At 37.5% G+C, this 19,321-nt stretch overlaps 1 protein-coding gene across 2 annotated transcripts; it reads right to left on the bottom strand.

Annotated features, from left to right (window-relative positions):
* Positions 1–1,437: 1,437 nt before the first annotated feature.
* Positions 1,438–18,920, bottom strand: LOC131355819 (E3 ubiquitin/ISG15 ligase TRIM25-like). 2 transcript variants are annotated; one of them, XM_058394334.1, is made up of 6 exons: positions 18,183–18,920; positions 17,558–17,653; positions 17,160–17,393; positions 13,932–14,091; positions 9,862–9,912; positions 1,438–1,967 (listed from the first exon to the last, which is right to left on the bottom strand). In XM_058394334.1, the coding sequence occupies exons 1-6, from the start codon at positions 18,771–18,773 to the stop codon at positions 1,438–1,440; spliced, it is 1,662 nt and encodes a 553-aa protein (XP_058250317.1). In that variant the 5' UTR covers positions 18,774–18,920. The 2 variants fall into 2 exon arrangements, with proteins under 2 accessions (XP_058250317.1, XP_058250316.1); XM_058394333.1 differs by lacking the exon at positions 1,438–1,967 and adding an exon at positions 4,272–6,516.
* Between the last annotated feature and the right edge of the window lie 401 nt (positions 18,921–19,321).

Consider the following 19,321-nt stretch of genomic DNA (forward strand, 5'->3'; position numbering starts at 1 on the left):
ATTTTATAAGTGAAAAGATGATCTTCAGATGGTCTTCTGATTCACTGTGTGACTTTTGCGAACATAAACAGATGAACACCACCAATAGAAAGCTTTCTGATTACACTGATTATTCCACATATACACTTATATGCATATGTGAGAAAAGAAATTATGATAAATTTGTTATATGACAGAGAGAGAGAGAGAGAGTATGTGCTGTAGAATGAGAGCATTTGTTGATCTTCAGGTTTCTCACATTTGCCAGTTTTTCATTGAGGAAAAAGGGGGAAAAAGTAAAGTGGATGAACTAGATTTGTAATAAAATCTAACATTAAATAAAATCTCTAAAAATGTAAAGACAGAGATTGTCTTGCTGAGGACCTGACAAAAAAGTAGGACTCTATCTGAAAGTCTTGATTATCATCAGTCTTATTCAATAAACCAGTCAAAAGGAGAACCTCAAGAGGAGGTTTTAACAAGAAAAAAGCTCCAGAAACATCATAATCACACATAGAAAAAATTATTCCAAGATATGGAATCTTTTCTGATTTTTTTGTTCAGGGGCTAAATATTGAAAGTCTTTTTCAAAATGTCATTTCTTGAAAAACGTAAGCATATATATTGGAGAAAAGGTGAAGTAAATATAAAGTTTTCATTTATAAACAACATTTGAAAACATTTCAAAAGTAACATACTGTAACAAGCGGTAAGGTTAATTAGGGAGTGTTTAGTATGAATTATACATATACAGTACAAGGTAAATTTGGGCATTTAATATTTATAAGGTGTGTAAATAAATGACTAGTGTGCAGGAGACTGAAGCTGATTCATTATTTGTGCTCAAATCACTGCTTGTCTTGTGTTTTACGAATCAGACACTGATTTTTTTCTCATCCTGGGTGCTCAAATTGCATTTATTTCTATGTGACTTAAAGGCTTCTGAAAGAGAGAGCACACACACACACACACACACTCCTGTAAAGACTAAAGATTTGTGGAGCAAAATGTAAAAGGATTTCAGGTGGAACTCAAATCCATCAACATGATGAAATACTCAAGCAGAACTAAAAAGCTTAACGTTTTAATGTATTTCTATCACACCTGAATTCTCAAATTAACTCTTCAATTGGTTAAAAAGGTGTTAATTAGTTCTCTGTAATAGCAGGTCTTACAGCAGGTCAGTAGTCCAGAGAAGCTCATAATGACCATACCACATAAATGAAAAGACGACAGAAATGCTGAGATTTAACAAAGAAAAGGTTTAATTACTGAGATGGTGAAATTTTCTGTGAACAGATTTATTATTTAACATAAAGAGTATTCAGAGGGAGTCAGAAGTAAAGTTGTAACTTAAGGAGAGACAACAAAGGGAAAGCCTGGTGAGGAAACAGCTGTTTATAGCCTTATGTAATCACTGTAATATTCATCTTACAGGGTTTTAGCTTCCAAACATATCTATTTTAGACGGCATAGCTTTAGAGTTGAACTGGAATTGATTGTGAACCCTGGATACAAAGGCTGAGTGAAAGTGCACTTGATTGTGTGGAGGAGCTTCATCGTGTCGGAGACGCTGTAGAAAGATAGAAATCCTGCCTCGTGATCCACAAACACACCTATTCTAGAGGGGGTGGAGTTTATGGCAATAATGGTTTGTTGGTTGTTGTGTAAGAATGAGCATTTAAATGGTTGGCACAGCAAAATCCAGGACTTATCGTTACGTCCAAACTGACCTTCATTACCGCTTCCTTTCCTGCTGATGTCTTTATAGGACACTGCTATATTAACCCCTTCATACCCGCTCCACTCCACCTCCCAGTAACAGCATCCAGACACACTCTCACTACACAACACCTGGGAATAACATTCAAAACTCCCAGATGAATAAGCATATAAGCTTAATAGATATTTGGTCACAACTGTGTTCCCCTCAGACAGACAGAGGTAGAAATTTGCTGTATCAGGATCCAATGTGAACGGACCGAAAGCTGATGGAAGAAAAAAAATTAACATTTCACGAAGAAAATTCTAGAAATGAATAACAAACTCATACCATCATCTATAAAGGTACATCTAAAAAATAGAATATTGAGGAAGCATTCATTTTTGCCCACAATTTAATTCAAAACATTGAAACAATTATATATTTAATATTTATATATAATTAAATATTTACGGCTAAAATATTTAAAGCCTTTTTTCTTTTAATTTAGATAATTATGACTCAAAATATAGACTATTTAAAATGGTCAAAGAAATAATGTTTAATGCAGAAAAGTCAAACTTCTGAGTAAAGTATGTAATTTATGCACTTTATATTTGGTTGGCGCTCCTTTTGCACAGATTACTGCATCAACGTGGCGTGGCATGGAGGCGATCAGCCTGTGGAACTGGTGAGGTGTAACGGAATAAAACTGGGATTATGAAACTACTGCCAGTCCAAATGAGATCCTTTAAGCGGCAATTCATTCTAATGACTGTGAGTTTCTGAGAACATTTTCTTTTAGTATCATTGGAGAATGACTGTTTAAGAATGACAAAATATGTACACTGAACAAATGAGCCCTGAATACATGTCAATGAACAGTGTGACTTGCTCTTTTGTTCTGCAGGCAGGGTTGCCACTGGCAGGGTTGCCAGGTTATACCAATTAACATCCACGCAGAGCAGACATTTATCCTGCAAATCAGTAAGTTTGTTTCCCTTAAAAAGACAGATTACATTAAAAAACAAAAAAAACTCTTCTCTGCTTTTAGGAGGAATAACTCGAACTTTCTTCACTAGATAAACACAGTTACAGGCACACAGTTAATCACAAACAGATGAAAGAGCAAGGTTGGTGTGGAGGAACTTGACTGTCCTGACCTTAACCCCATAGAACACCTTTGGAATGAATTAGAGCGGAGACTGTGAGCCAGGTCAAAACCTTGGAGTGCTTTTGCCCAAACATAGAGTGCGTTGAAATCAACTGAAGATGGCGTGGTTGCACCCAAGTCGGCGATTCACTCGATTGAGAATTAATACAACTAAATCCGATCCACTCAACTTTGTGAAAAGGTCAGAGTATGTCCAAAAAACAAGTTTAGACTGGAGATGAACCAGATCAAGATGTTACTTGGATGGCAGGGTAGCAAAACCATCTATGAAGTGGAACTCTTTAGAAGTTACGTCTCTGCACCAACGACATCATACTGTGGACTCGGTCTCACACACTCCGACACGTGCAGAGAATCTCAAATACACTAGAAAGAAAAAACTTCTGTTGAAGCGTTAGTTCTTGGCATGCTTCCAATCAAACACAGTGTGCAAGGTACAGCGAAGAAATATGCAACAAGTCTCTTCGTGTAACGATAATCAAACGGGGTTTTGACTTTAAACACGCTCCCAGCTTTCGTGGCCTTTACGATATGTCAGTGCGCCATGCTAACAGCTAACACATCCTAACAAAACAAAAAGCTGAAAAGACCCCTTCTGCCTCGGAAACCGCGGGTCAATATCCACTCTGCCATTTAGTGCTGTTGTCCCTTGTCCAACTTAAGCCTCGATAATCTTCCGTTGAAGCAATTTTACCGACCAAACATGACACTGCACTCACTTCTTAGTACGGCCTTCTCATACAACCCCACGCTCAAAAATTAAACCTCACCCTTACTATCCGGCTTTGACCTCCAGGCCTGATTAGAGTATGACTTGTATGTTTCTGAGTAATATTGGGAGGGACAAAAGGTCTCAATGATTTATTTTTATTTTATAGAATTAATATATTCTGTATTGATTATTTCAAGTGCACTTCAGCAGAATTTTCAAAGCAGAAGCTGTGTGAAAAATCCTAATGTGACAAGAAAAATCTAATAATGTGACAGTCCTTAGGGGTGTCAAATTAGTCGTAAATTGTTGCATCCATGTGTTTTCTTTTATTTTCTTTAATAATTCATGATAGGGATGACTGTATATGAGTATTTGTATGTGATATTTGTATTAGAGTAGGATTTATTTATTTATTTATTTATTTATTTATGAAGTTATATTTGATATGATATATGATATGATATGATATGATATGATATGATATGATATGATATGACATGACACTTTGTTCTTTGTTTTTGGCCTGGTCCTGCCCAGATGCTTGCTTTTTGGATTAAATCTTTTTTACCTGAAGATCTGAAGCTCTTGGTTCACTGGTACTATTTCATTTTTGCAGTTTTTTTCCCTTTCCTCGTTACCTTCCCCTAGACTGGAGGATTATGTAAAATAACAGTGGAGTCAGGGCGAAGGAATCAAATCTGCAATTCTAGTAAAGTTTATTGGTTATAGTAAAGGACATTTCAGCAACAAATAAGATGCCAATGCATTATACAACAACATGCAATACTGGCATTTCGTGGATCTTGAGTTATATTAGTTTACCAGACCTGATATTAAACACAATGAGCAGTTGTAGCCTGTAGAAGATCAAAAAATACAGATAAAAAAGCAAAAACAAACAGAACAATACAGAACAGCTTGGTGTTTCTCATTAGATTTCAACATGACTGGGACTTAAATGGTGGAAATATAGCAGCCCAACCCAAAACTCACATCTAGTCACACTGAAACCCTGCAGGATATATTGGAGAATAATATTAAATCAAACTAAAAAAATGCTTGGTTTGCATTTAAATAATCAAAACATGTATGGTGATAATTATAGTGAGAGTAAAATTAGATACTAATGTAATCTTTTTTAAAGAGTTAATGATATAACAATAAAAATAGAAAAAAAAAACATTGACAATCATTATTTTGAAAATTGTAGATAATGAAGTTTAAACAGCGTTAGCAATAAATCATTGATACATAGACATGGATTACACAGATGTCAGTATTTATTAGCTAAGAAATCTCTCAGTTGTGTGATAATGTACAAGTTGTGGTGCTGCTTTGGGCTGGGAACCTTCTTGATTTACTTCCTGATGACTGTAGCTGTGTAGCAGCATTCACTATGTCAGCGTTAATTATATGTACATATGATAAATCAGGCTGGGTCACTATGTGCTTGTGTCCAGGAGCTTGCTTGACACATTTACACTTGTTTTAATGTACAACAGCTGCATTATACATCATCCATGTTGCTCAAACATGTAAAATTGGGAATCACTACAAACAGCTGACATGTTACAGAGCAAGTTCCAGTTATCAGATTTTTTATACAACTGAGCAGTTGAGGGTTTGTTGAGTGGCAGCACTGGGATTTGAACTCAAAACCTTGCAATCAGCAGTACAATACCTTTACTACTGAGCTACCACTGTCCTACTGCTAATGACACCAGTGTGCTAAAACTGATCACCAGTAATAATAAATTAGTCTACCAGGAGGAAGTGGAAACCATTTGGAGAGTGTACCCTAATTCTCTGAAGATTTGAGGTGGCCACATGATACTGAGACACTAGTGAAGAAGGCATAACAACACCTGTACTATCTCTACGCACCAGTGCCCCTTTAGAGAGCATCCTGCCTGGCAGCATTACTTCCTGGAACAGAAACAGCACACTTCCTTGCTGAATCACAAAAGCTAAAGAATGCATTGCTGCAATGGTGTTTCTGACATTACAGGATATTTATATCAAGAAAATCTAAGTGAAGAAAATGATTTTACAGTGGTAGATATGAACATTAGACTATACTTTTAATTCTATTTTATTTTTAACACAATTTTCAAGGATCATGAGCATAAAATTATGTTGAATTTGAAATATTTTTCCATTTTAAGTTGAAAGCGTTTATTTAGCTTTCAACTATTTACTGTTTAGTTTTTTTTTTTTAGATTTTTTTTTAGTTTTTTTTTTAGAGTTTAGATATCAAACAAAAAGTTAGCTTTTTAATTTCTCATCATTTTGAAAGTGTTTTTTAAAAATAGCATGGCTTGCTTCTTATATTTATGTTTATTTGATTATCATACAGAATAATCTATTCCAAAATCTATTTTCAGTAGTATAGTTTTACTGTTGAATTGTTATTTAGCCCGAATCCAGGGTAAAGAGGCTGAGTGAATGTGGTGTGAACTCTGTGGAGGAGCTTCATCATGTCTGAGACGTTGTAGAAAGACAAAGTTCCTGCCTTGTGATCCACATAAACTCCTATTCTAGAGGGTGTGGAGTTTATGGGGATATTAGTTTCTTGGTTGTTGTGTAAGAATGAGCATGTAGATGGTTGGCACAGCAAACTCCAGGAGTTTCTGTTACGTCCAAACTGACATTCATTATTATTTCCCTTCCTTCTGATGTCTATATATGACACTGCTATATTAACTCCTTTATTCCCGCTCAACTCCACCTCCCAGTAACAGCATCCAGACACACTCTCTCTACACAACACCTGGGAGAAACTGTTAAAGCTCTCTGGATGTACATACCTTTCTTCATGCCTTACTGTCTGTCTACCAAAACCATACGAAGGATTTGATTGGACATTTCTGTCAGTCGCCATTCTGTTTGAATCAGACAGATTGACGCGATCATTTGCTGTGTTGGGATCCAGTGTGAGTTGACAGGAATCTGATGGGAAAAAAAGTTTAATCTTTTATGCTTTTGTCTTTCTGTTAATGTAACTGTTACCTAAATATTTAGGTTGAGAAGTTGGGGTTTTATTGCCAGTTCCCCAACCTATCAACTGATCACAACCTTCCTCTGAAACCAGCTGACTGCATATTTTTGAACTGCTGCTTGTGCAACAGCTGCACGTTTATATATGCTTATAATTAGCTTTGAAAAAAAAAAATTATATATATATATATATATATATATATATATATATATATATATATATATATATATATATATACAGTACACCCCTCACATTTGTGTAAATATTTTATTATATCTTTTCATGTGACAACACTGAAGAAATGACCCTCTGCTACAATGTAAAGTAGTGAGTGTACAGCCTGTATAACAGTGTAAATTTACTGTCCCCTCAAAATAACTCAACACACAGCCATTAATGTCTAAACCGTTGGCAACAAAAGTGACTACACCCCTAAGTGGAAATGTCCAAATTGAGCCCAAAGTGTCAATATTTTGTGTGGCCACCATTATTTTCCAGCACTGCCTTAACCCTCTTGAACAAGCAGTTCATCAGAGCTTCACAGGTTGCCACTGGAGTCCTCTTACAATCCTCCATGATGACATCACAGAGCTGGTGGATGTTAGAGACCTTGTGCTCCCCCACCTTCCGTTTGAGGATGCCCCACAGATGCTCAATAGGGTTTAGGTCTGGAGACATGCTTGGCCAGTCCATCACCAAGGCAGTGGTCGTCTTGGAGGTGTGTTTGGGGTCGTTATCATGTTGGAATACTGCCCTGTGGCCCAGTCTCTGAAGGGGGTGGTCATGCTCTGCTTCAGTATGTCACAGTACATGTTGGCATTCATGGTTCCCTTAATGAACTGTAGCTCCCCAGTGCCGGCAGCACTCATGCAGGCCCAGACCATGACACTCCCACTACCATACTTGACTGTAGACAAAACACACTTGTCTTTGTACTCCTCACCTGGTTGCTGCCACACACGCTTGACACCATCTGAACCAAATAAGTTTATCTTGGTCACATTGGACCACAAGACATGGTTCCATGCCCTTAGTCTGCTTGTCTTCAGCAAACTGTATGCGGGCTTTCTTGAGCATCATCTTTAGTAAAGGCTTCCTTCTGGGATGACAGCCATGCAGACCAGTTCGATGCAGTGTGTGGCGTATGGTCTGAACACTGACAGGCTGACCCCCCACCTCTTCGACCTCTGCAGCAATGCTGCCAGCACTCATACATCTATTTCCCAAAGACAACCTCCGGATATGACGCTGAGCACGTGCACTCAACTTCTTTGGTGGACCATGCCGAGGCCTGTTCTGAGTGGAACCTGTCCTGTAAAACTGCTGTATGGTCTTGCCCACCATGCTGCAGCTCAGTTTCAGTGTCTTCTTATAGCCTAGGCCATCTTTATCTAGAGCAACAATTCTTTTTTTCAGATCCTCAGAGAGTTCTTTACCATGAGGTGCCATGTTGAACTTCCAGTGACCAGTATGAGAGAGTGTGAGAGCAATAACACCAAATTTAACACACCTGCTCCCTATTCACACCTGAGACCTTGTAACACTAACGAGTCACATGACACCGGGGAGGGTAAATGGCTAATTGGGCCCAATTTGGACATTTCCACTTAAGGCCTGGTCACACTACAAGACTTTAACCTTTGGCAGATCGCTTTGCTGTTCAGACTACATGACTTCACTGTATGTCTTTTTGTCCTTGTGGTGTTCACACTACGCGACGCTTTGTAAATGATCCACAAGAGGAGGTCTCACACCACACCATCTGACAACAACTTCTGTCACTCAACGCTGTCCCCATACCACGTTTTGTCACGAAAACACACGCGACAAGTGGATCCGGAAATGACGCGAGACTTTCGGTTTGTTTTGAAAATGGATGTCGGTAGGAGTCTCGCTCTAAATAAATGTTAATTTATTAAAATAAATGTTGTGTCCACACTATTTTTGAAGCCATGTTGGTGCTGCTGCTTTTCTTCCGGTGACCTCAACTCTGTTGTGTCGGCCGACCGTCCCAGATATTTTACATGCCAGATATCTGGATTTAGTCTGCGAGGTGTCAGCGATGTGTCAGCGAGCCTCTTTGATGCGTCGTTGAGTAGTTCACACATAAAGATTGCCGAGCGCTGATCACCCGCTGATTTTCCTACGATCACAGACCGATCTGTCAGCGAGCTCGTTAATTTGCAAATCAGGCTTAAATCGGGCTTAAAATCCTGTAGTGTGAACTAGGCTTTAGGGGTGTACTCACTTTTGTTGTCATCGGTTTAGACATTAATGGCTGTATTTTGAGAGGACAGCAAATTTACACTGTTATACACGCTGTACACTCAATACTTTACATTGTAGCAGAGTGTCATTTCTTCAGTGTTGTCACATGAAAAGATATAATAAAATATTTACAAAAATGTGAGGGGTGTACTCACTTTTGTGAGATACTATATATATGTAAATATATGTAAATAGACGTATGAGTGCTAGAGAGCTAGAGACCTTGTTAGAGAACAGCAAGTTATGCAAAAAGTACTGAAACACTGAACAGTTGGACATCAGTTGCTTTCAAAAGTGTAGAGAAGGTCAAATTAAGTTCACGTGTAAAGGTTATAGTGCATTTTAGGTGCATCCTGAAATTTCACCCGAAAGCCAAATATCCTTAACTTTTTGTGAGTAGTGTATACATACATATATATATACAGTATATATACTACCTCTCAAAAGTTTGGGATCGCTCAAAAATTGTATTGTTTTTCAAGGAAATACACAAGAAATTAGTCTGAATAGAAAATATAGCAAAAGAACAGGACATGCTGACATGTCAGAGTTAGGAATAATGATTTTGATGGAAATGATGAATGTTTTCTTCAAACTTTGCCTTCATAAAAAAATTACAACAAACAAATATAGCAGCAATTACAGCCTGGGCATTTTAGCTGTCAATTTTTCAAGATAATCTGATGAGATTTCACCCCATGCTTCCTGGAGCATCTCCCACTAGATGGATTGGCTGATGGAGTCTTTCTCTGTAGCTGAAATCAAGTTGAAATATGCAAGTGATCCCAAATTTTTGAGCAGTAGTGTATATATATACACACATATACACTACTGTACACTACTATATATATATATATATATATATATATATATATATATGCCCATGGAAGCTTCTGCCTTTCTGTTTAACAGGTAAGAGAGAGTATACCCCTCCCATTCCTGCATGTTGTCAGGATTTGCACTCTGGGTGTTAGGCGAATGCTTTTCTGTTGTGTGTCTTTGCCTGTTTTTATGGAAGAGACACTTACATTGCAGAAAGTCTTCTCTTCTTTCAGGGGACAGGATCAGGATTTTCTTCACTGGGAAACAGACATTTAAGTACAATCACAATAAGAAAAATGAAAACAGCATGTTTTTTTTAAAACTATCTGTCCAGCTAAACATGTAATATACACAAATGCTTCCAATTAAGCAATACATTTAAGTCCATGGCTTAATTCTTGCACTGTAGCTACAAGGATAATATAACTAAAAAGTATGCGCAGATTTTATTGCAAACAGCATCCAACCCCTTAGAGCTGATCAGCATCACAAAGTAATACCATGAACGGTCCAGCAGAGAAAGCCAGAAAGCACAAGACTGACCTCCTCCTGCTTTCCTAGTTCATTACTCCATTATTAGATCAGTGAGATCACATGTGACTGGCTTGTTAGCATGTATATTATTATAATATTGTACAGTGTTATATGTTGTTACCCTCTTCAGTCCTGCACTGATGTTTGTACCTTTTTGGTATTTATTTAAGAAACATTAAAGACTATTTTTATTCCAACACCACACATGAATTTGCAAATCTTCACAATCACACCAGAAGAAAATATCATCTACACTGAAAAGAATGACTTTTTGGCCCAGTAGATATTATATTTATTACATGAGTAAAGTTTATATTAAATTATAGTGTTTTGAATTTTACTTCAGTGTAGTGTCTTATTTTTTAATGTGATACTTTATATTTGTATGTAATTTTGTATCATTATAAATACGTGTAATGTCTATATGAAAACCACAAGTAAGATTAACTTAAAGAACGGTGTATGACATGCAGTAATTAAGACTAAGTTAACTTTACTTCAGTAATGTGACCATATCTAACAACCCTCACCTTGGGTGACGTCAGGGGAGTGTTTGCGCTCGAAACTCGAAATGATATTAGTTGGATGGCGGCTGAGCTTCGTGGGTCATGCGGATGACTGGGTGCACTTTTAATGGAGATACTGACTTTCACAGTAAGTGTATTTGCTTGAGCTCTCCTGCTTGTAGCTTGTCAACCGAAGTCACCACCACTAAATACGTAACGGTAGCGTTAACTTTACTGTTAGCCGATGGGGAGTAATCTAGCCAGCTTGCTTGTTAGCAGGCTAGTTAACCTCGTCACTTGACTTGAAACGGACTATCCTCGCTATTTCCTAATTTGCTAATTACTGCTGCAGACCTGTTTTCTGCTTAACTTGAGCTTCTGACGTTACGTTGTTTCAGTCTCGTGTAATGGCTCCAAACCCATCCATCCTTGAAGTTCATGCTATGTTACGCTAGGTTAGTAGCTTAACTGTTAGGCTAACCGTTGACTTTACGATGATTTTGCCTCCCTTTTCATGTGTAAAGTTCGGGTAAATCGTCGGTTCGTGCTTGTTTTAAACTAAAATAATGTTAACTAACGTTAATTTCTTTGTGGTTGAAAAGGTCCTTAGAGTTTCTTGAGAGAAGTTTGAGTTTTGTGTGTGCGCGATCACACTGCACCAGAGCACTTAACGTAATCAATTAACACGACTCTTACATTTATTAATTCAAACAATAAATTATATATATATATATATATATATATATATATATATACACATAGTTATGGTATGCCATTTAGGAAATTATTCATGAATATTTAATGGAATACCGAGAATATAAAACAAAAACGAAAAATCACTCAATACTCAAGTTTTCATTCAATTTTCTAACATTTCCATGAATATATTCAGATTTTGATCATATATTCTCAAGATTTTGTCAACGTATTCAGTTTTTAATAAATATATTCAGTTTTTTAATAAAATATATTCTCAAGATTTTGTCAACGTATTCAGTTTTTAATAAATATATTCAGTTTTTTAATAAAATATATTCTCAAGATTTAGTTAACATATTCAGTTTTAAATAAATATATTCAGTTTTTTAATAAAAATTTCTCAGTCTTTCATTCAATATTCTTATGATTTTTTTCTGAATGTCACAGCGATCCTGAATAGGCACACTGTCCACTGTTTGTACCTAAGGCAACTGCCAGAATTGTACATCCCCGTCTTTCTACTACTAGAGCAATGTTTATTCTGGATCAAATGCTTTTAAAAGTGCTGCACACACACATTATTGATCACATGGCAATTACCAAGGCAATGTCTTTATTGAAATGTGGCAAGAAAAGGGTCCATAAATACTGATTTATATACAGGTGAATCAGTCAATATATTCAACTGATATTTCGATATATTCATATTTTGATTATATATTCTCAGATTTTGGTTACATTTTCTCACATTCCAATTAATTAATATAGGTTTTTGTTTTATATTCTCGGGATTCTATCAAAATATTCATTTTTCAATCTGTATATTCAGAGTTTTGAATAAATATTCTCAAGTTATTCAATCAATATTCATTATATTCCTAAAGGACATGCCATAATATATAATTAATCAAATGCTGCAGAAATACGTTTTTGTATAAGATAGACATGACTGCAATTTTCAGATAGTGCAGGGTAAGTAGATTAAAATAAGTCATACATTCACTTTGACATGTTTTTTTAATAATATGGTTTATTAAGATCATTACATTTGGGCCTTTTACCTCTTTTCCACAAGGTATTCACAACATGTTGCTACTCCAGCAGCACCAAAAAGTGGACAGGGGAGAGTTGGGAATGTATGTGACCACTGTCTTGTGATCATGGTAAATGGCTGATAGTAAAGTGGCTGTTCTCTGCTTATGTACTTGACAAAATTACATATTTTTTAATTATTTCAGACAAAAAAAATGTTACTGTGAATTTGAGCGAGTAAAACTAAAACCAAGGAAAAATATTGGCAATAAAGGGCCTGTTGAAATTTGCCATCCAAACATTTTCTGTTTGATTATGAGGAAAAGATAAAGCTATTTAATTGATTGTTGATCATCTGGCAGAGGACTTCTCCTGGTCACTCAACACCAGCTCCATCACCAAGAAAGCCCAGCAGTGCCTCTACTTCCTGAGGAGGCTGAGGAAATCCCATCTCCCTCCCCCATCCTGACTGTGTTCTACAGAGGGACCATCGAGAGTGTCCTGAGCAGCTGCATCACTGCCTAGTGTGGGAACTGCACCGTCTCGCAAGACCCTTCAGCGGATAGTGAGGACAGCTGAGATCATCATCGGAGTCTCTCTTCTCTCTATCACGGATATTTACACTACACGCTGCATCCGCAAAGTCAACAGCATTGTGGATGACCCCTCACACACACTCTTACACACCCCACACACCCCTCACACACACTCTTACACACCCCACACACCCCTCACACACACTCTTCACCCTCCTGCCATCTGGAAAGAGGTCCCGGAGCATTCGGGCCCTCAGAACCAAACTGTTGAACAGTTTCTTTCCTCAAGCCATCAGGCTCCTAAACACCCGGGACTGAACTGTACAAAACTCTCTCTCTCACACACACACACACACACTCAGGACTGAACTGTTCATAACTCTCTGTCTCTCATACACACACCCTCACTCTCTCAACTCACCTGTGTGGATACACTCACACACACATAACCTATATTGTTCGATACTTATTGCACTACCTCAACCCCTGTGTATTTCATCTGCTGCTATATTTATATTCAAATTTATGTTTATTTCTATTTTGCACTACCTCAACTGCTGCTATTGTATTTTTGCACAATACATGTTGTCAGGTCCCAAAATTCATCATCATCTCATTTTATACATTTCATTACAGTTCCTTACAGTTCCTGTTTCATCAAGAAATTTGTGACCAAAAGTGCAGTATCAATGCTGCAGGCTTATGGCAAATTATTTTATTTTTTAAATTGCTAACATGCATTACTTGAAACTGAAGTCTCATTCTCAAATGTGATGGTTTTTAATGGTCTATGTTAAAAAAAATATTGGAAAGGTAGCTGAAATTATATTTATTTATTTACTGGGTCAAGCACAAATAAACCTACTAAAATATTAAATCAAATATATGTCTTGAAAATGTTGAAACTGTACAGTTTTCATTGGGCTAAATGTATTTGGAGAGAATGTGACATTAGTAACTCTGTCTTACCTTCACCTGATATCTTTCCAAGCTGCTCTTTAGAACGTGCTTCCAGCTCCACTTTTGACTTAGACAAAGAATTTACTGCATCTTTAAATGAGAGTAAAGAACTGATGGTGGTGGTTGGTGATACTGCAGATACAGGAGGGGTCATGAGAGGCTGAAAATGCTACACAGAGGCAAAAACACAAAAGAAACAACTTCAGTGAAAAAAAAACACTCAAATTCCAAATTTCTGCAAATTAACAGAAGAAGAGAAAGTAAAAATCGTCTTATGAGAAAGACACACTTCAACTGTTTATGCTGTTTGTAAAGTTTATTCTACATGCACTATCAACACAAACAAAAACCATGTGTGCCCCATTATAACTCGCTCATTCCTCGGCATTCCTGCTGCACAGTCTGACTAAAGAAATCTGATCATTAAAATTCATTTGTCTTCATTAATCTGATGAAAATCCATGATTACGTGTGCAGTGTTCTGTTTAAATAGTGAACCAGGAGCTTGCTCCTGAGAGGGTGTGGCACTTGTGTGGTTTCCAACCTTATATATTGCAATATATATATATATGAATGATATGGTCTTTAATTTTTAAAATGAGGAAATCCAAATTTAAAATACACAGTAAGGACTGTAACCCAAGCTCATGATCAAAGCAGGGGCCCTGTAGCTGTGAGACAACAATGCAACTTCTTTGTTGTCACTGCGATATTCTCAAGGCATGAAAACTTTGCTATAAAATGGTTTTAGTAGTCTACATAGTGGCCCTTTGGCCAGTTAGCATATTTACGTCATTTTATGTGGACTTATTTATATTATATATTATGTGGGCTTCATAGATAATTGGAGCTCTTTTGAGGGCAAGGCTGGCCTGTTAGGACGGGACGGTGTCCATCCCACTCGGGAGGGCGCTGATCTCATTTCTTGCAGCATAGCACATAGTCTTAGAGCAGATCTAGTTAATCGGTGACAATCCAGGGCCAGGGCCAGGGAGCAGATAAGCAGGTTAATCTGACCGTCTGCTAGCTGCAATGAGTCGTCACTCAGGGTTCATAACATTGAGACTGTGTCTATTCCCCGAACCAAACAAAAATGTTTTAACAGAAATCAGAAAATTTGTTTTAGTAACCTGATTAACATAAAACTAGATGATAGTGAATGTACAGCCAGCACCTTTGATCTGAAGCTAGGACTGTTAAATATAAGATCTCTGTCAACTAAAGCACTTATTATTAATGAACTGATTACTGATCAGGAGTTCAGTTCAGTGTTCTTTGTTTAACAGAAACATGGATTAAACAAAACGAGTACGTAGCATTAAATGAAGCTTGTCCGCCTGGCTATAGCTATATACATCAACCGCGTCTAACAGGCAGGGGAGGAGGTGTCGCAGTTATTCATGATAATAAGCTAAGCGCCCCACAAAAACCCAGACATCAATTCAACACTTTTGAAGTTCTTTATAAGCTAACTTATGTAGCAACAAAAAATAAGTTCACAGAGCCGATTCCACTAATTGTTATTTACAGACCCCCAGGGCCATACTCTGAATTTGGAGATTTTACTTCAAACCTTGTGGTTTCTTTAGAGAAAGCATTAATAGTAGGAGACTTCAACATTCATTTTGATAAGCCAGAAGACCCTCTGAGAACAGCAGTTGTGTCCATCTTAGATTCATGAGGTGTTAATCAAAATGTAATAGGACCCACTCATAATGGAGGTCACACTCTGGATCTCATTTTTACATTCGGATTAAATATAGAAAACATAGTCACTCTTCCACAGTCGGAAGCTATCTCAAATCACTATCTTATTTAATTTAAAATGCGTCTTAGACACGAGATGCTCAATTTGCCATGTTACCGTGTCAAGCGTACATTTATGTCTGCTACTGCAGCAAGATTTACCGATAGTCTCCCAGAATTATCACACATGATTGGTTCACCTTCTGACCCCACAGAACTTGATCAGGTGACTGATTACTTGGAGTCAATGTTTCGGAACACCTTAGACACTGTAGCTCCACTTTAAAGGAAAATAATTAAAGAGAAGAAACTAGCACCCTGGTACAACGACCACACACGAGCTTTAAAACTGTCTGCTAGGAAACTAGAGCGTAAATGGCATCAAATTAAATTGGCAGTATTCCAGTTAGCGTGGAAAGAAAGCCTTCTGAGATACAAAAATTCTCTTAGTACTGCTAGATCAGCGTATCTCTCTGCCCTAATCGAAGATAACAAAAACAATCCTAAATTTTTATTTAGTACTGTAGCAAAACTTACTAGGAGTATAACCACTGTAGAAAAGCGCACACCATCTATAAGTAGCAGCAATGGCTTCATGAATTTCTTCAATGAAAAAATTGACAATATCAGGCAGAAAATTCAACAATTATTTTTAAAAAAATTATTTGATAGATAATTCTTTAGATAATATAACTATTTCTGATCAGAGCTTTGAATGCGTCCCTGACTGCACTTTACACATAATCTACATTGTCTTAAACATCACATGATCAGAATCATGCTTAATATCTTTCTCCTTCTCTCTGTCTTTCTCTGTCGAGCTATACACCCCACTCCTGAGCTCCCAGTGTTTGCCAGTTTCCATTGTGACCGCTGCCCTACCCCTGGTTGGAGTCTCGTCGCTTGGTGGTGCCCACTGATGCTGTGGATGGATCTGTGTGGACCAGGAGACAGCCATGGACAGAGCCACTTGGGGACTTTCACACCATCACAGATATGCCATTTCATCTGTCAGCTTCTGACAGCAAAGAACTAGTGTTTATAATGACCTTAGAATCTACAATAACCTAATAGTTCCTCATGGCCCATTGATTGCTGTTGTAGAAAGGACATTAATCAGTTACAGTTACATTATTTACTGTTTAGTGTCACCCAAATGAGGATGGGTTCCCTTCTGAGCCTGGTTACTCTCAAGATTTCTTCCTCATATCATCCCAGGGAGTTTTTCCTTGCCACCGTCACCACAGGCTTGCTCATTAGGGATAAAATAAAAGAGTTTAATAATTTAATTTAATAATTTATTCTTATTTCTAGGTATTTAGTTTTTTTATATATATATATTTTTTCATTTTTCCCCTCCCCTTTCTCCATTTCTCTTCTTTTTGTAAAGCTGCTTTGAGACAATGTTCATTGTAAAAGGCGCTACACAAAATAAATTGAATTGAATTGAATATTATATTGTTACACTTATCTATTTAATAATGGTCTCACCTGGAGGAAATGGATGGGATCTTCTGCATGTGAAAGCTCCTCCATTTCAGCATCTCTCCTCTTCAGCTCTGCAATCTCCTGCTCCAGTTGCTTGATGATTTCTTCAGCTCGACTCACTGCAGCTTTCTCCTGAGCTCTGATCTGATGTGTCACCTCAGAGAGTCTTGTCTTAATAGATTTGATCAGATCAAAAAAGATCCTCTCAATTTCCTGAACTGCTGTCTGAGCATATTGCTGTTAGGAGCCAAAAAGAGAGAGAAAGAATGAGAGAAAGAGAGATTTTACTTCTTTTCCCTAGTTAATGTCACTGAGACTATTAATAGATGACTAAATAAGAGTGTGACTGATCCTGAAACAGCTCTTCCAGCAGTCAGATTGCTGTTCTTCATAAAATTCACCTTGTGGGACTCCACAGCCTTTGTTAGCTCCAAAAGCTCCTGCTCTCTCTCCTGGATTTTCTGCTGGAATGTTCCCTGCAGGTTCAACAACTGTTTCTATGAAAGAAGAACAGAATTTACATTGTTGTAAAGTAACACATTCAGTACATTTCTACTCTATAGATATACTTTACACTCTTAGATACTCTTAAAAATGTGGTCCCATCTTTAGAACTATTAAAGTTTCATTTATTTTGACCTTTGGAAAACATCATTTGCAAAAATTGAGAAACACCATAAAGATTTACTGTCATTTAAAGAAAGCAATTCTTCCTTCATCTTCAGTCACTGCTCTATTCTGGTAAGTCCTGAGCCTAAAATGACTGGGTGTAATGTGGGACTACACCCTTGGAAGGATGCCAGTCCAGTTTAAGCCACCTTGCATATTAACACACATATTAACATAAAGATAACATGCACAGAAACCCAAAACAGGCAATAACAGAAACTCAGTATTGAACTGGAGATGCTGTACCACTTTACCACCATAAAGGAATTTAATTCAAGCTAAATCAATTTTACATTAAGTGTACCTGCCATTGCATTTCCTCCCTAATTGTAGAAGAGAGTCATGAGATAGAATTACCTGTTTCTCAACTCGTGCTGCTGCAGCTGATACTGTATCATGTCCTTTATGTTCATCCAACATACACAACATGCAGATACACTGCTGGTTAGTCCGACAGTAAACCTCCAGCAGTTTGTCATGCTGAGAGCAGATCTGCTCCTGGAGTCGTCTGGAGGCTTCCACCAGCTTGTGCTTCTTAAAGGCAGGAGATTTATAGTGAGGCTGGAGATGAGTTTCACAGAAAGAGGCCAGACACACCAGGCAGGACTTGATGGCTTTGGATTTATTCTCAGTACAAAAATCACACTCCACATCTTCAGGTCCAGCTGTAGACTGAGCAGGACGTGTAGCTTGGAGTCCTGTCTTCTTCAGCGTCTCCACTACTTCAGCCAGCATGGTGTTTTTACTCACAGCAGGTCTTGGAGTGAAGGTTTGTCTACACTGAGGACAGCTATAGACTCCCTGCTGATCCTCCTGATCCCAGTAGCCATTAATACAGACCATACAGAAACTGTGTCCACATGAGAGAGTTACTGGATCCTTGACTAGATCCAGACAGATTGAACAGTTGAACTGATCCTGAAGTCCTAAAATACTCGCTTCTGCCATTTTACTGAAGGACAAACTCACACACACTCACTTACAGCAGCTCACACTTCCTGGTTCAGTTTATAAAAGCCGTGTGGAAGACAGGTGTGTCTGAAAACCCTCAAACGAAACAGATCAAAATCCCGAATAAACAGTCAGGAACAGATGAGTTTCGTTTCTGCTAAAGAAAGAGATGAGTTGCCAGGTGTTTGTTTGGAGGACTGACTTTGAATAAATTAAAAATATGCCAGACGACATAAAAAATAATAATAATAAATCTTAAAATCTTCCAAAAGTTCTAAAACCTTGAATAGACGATATTAAAAACAAATTTGGTTTGTATAACATGCAAAAAAGACTCCCGGCGTATAGGAAAAAATGATCTGGCAACCCAGAAAGGGAGCGAAAGGGTGTGTGTGTGTGTAATATGTGATGATTCATTTTTTGTAGGATAAGTAAATTTTAGTCTAAAATACAAAACAACAATATCAAGTAAAAATATACATTAGTTTACCTATTTACATAATGTGCATATACTGATTTGGAAACAGCACCAAGCAGGACAGGCA

Source organism: Hemibagrus wyckioides, linkage group LG07 (genome assembly GCF_019097595.1).
Source record: "Hemibagrus wyckioides isolate EC202008001 linkage group LG07, SWU_Hwy_1.0, whole genome shotgun sequence".
In the NCBI taxonomy this organism is placed as follows: domain Eukaryota; kingdom Metazoa; phylum Chordata; class Actinopteri; order Siluriformes; family Bagridae; genus Hemibagrus; species Hemibagrus wyckioides.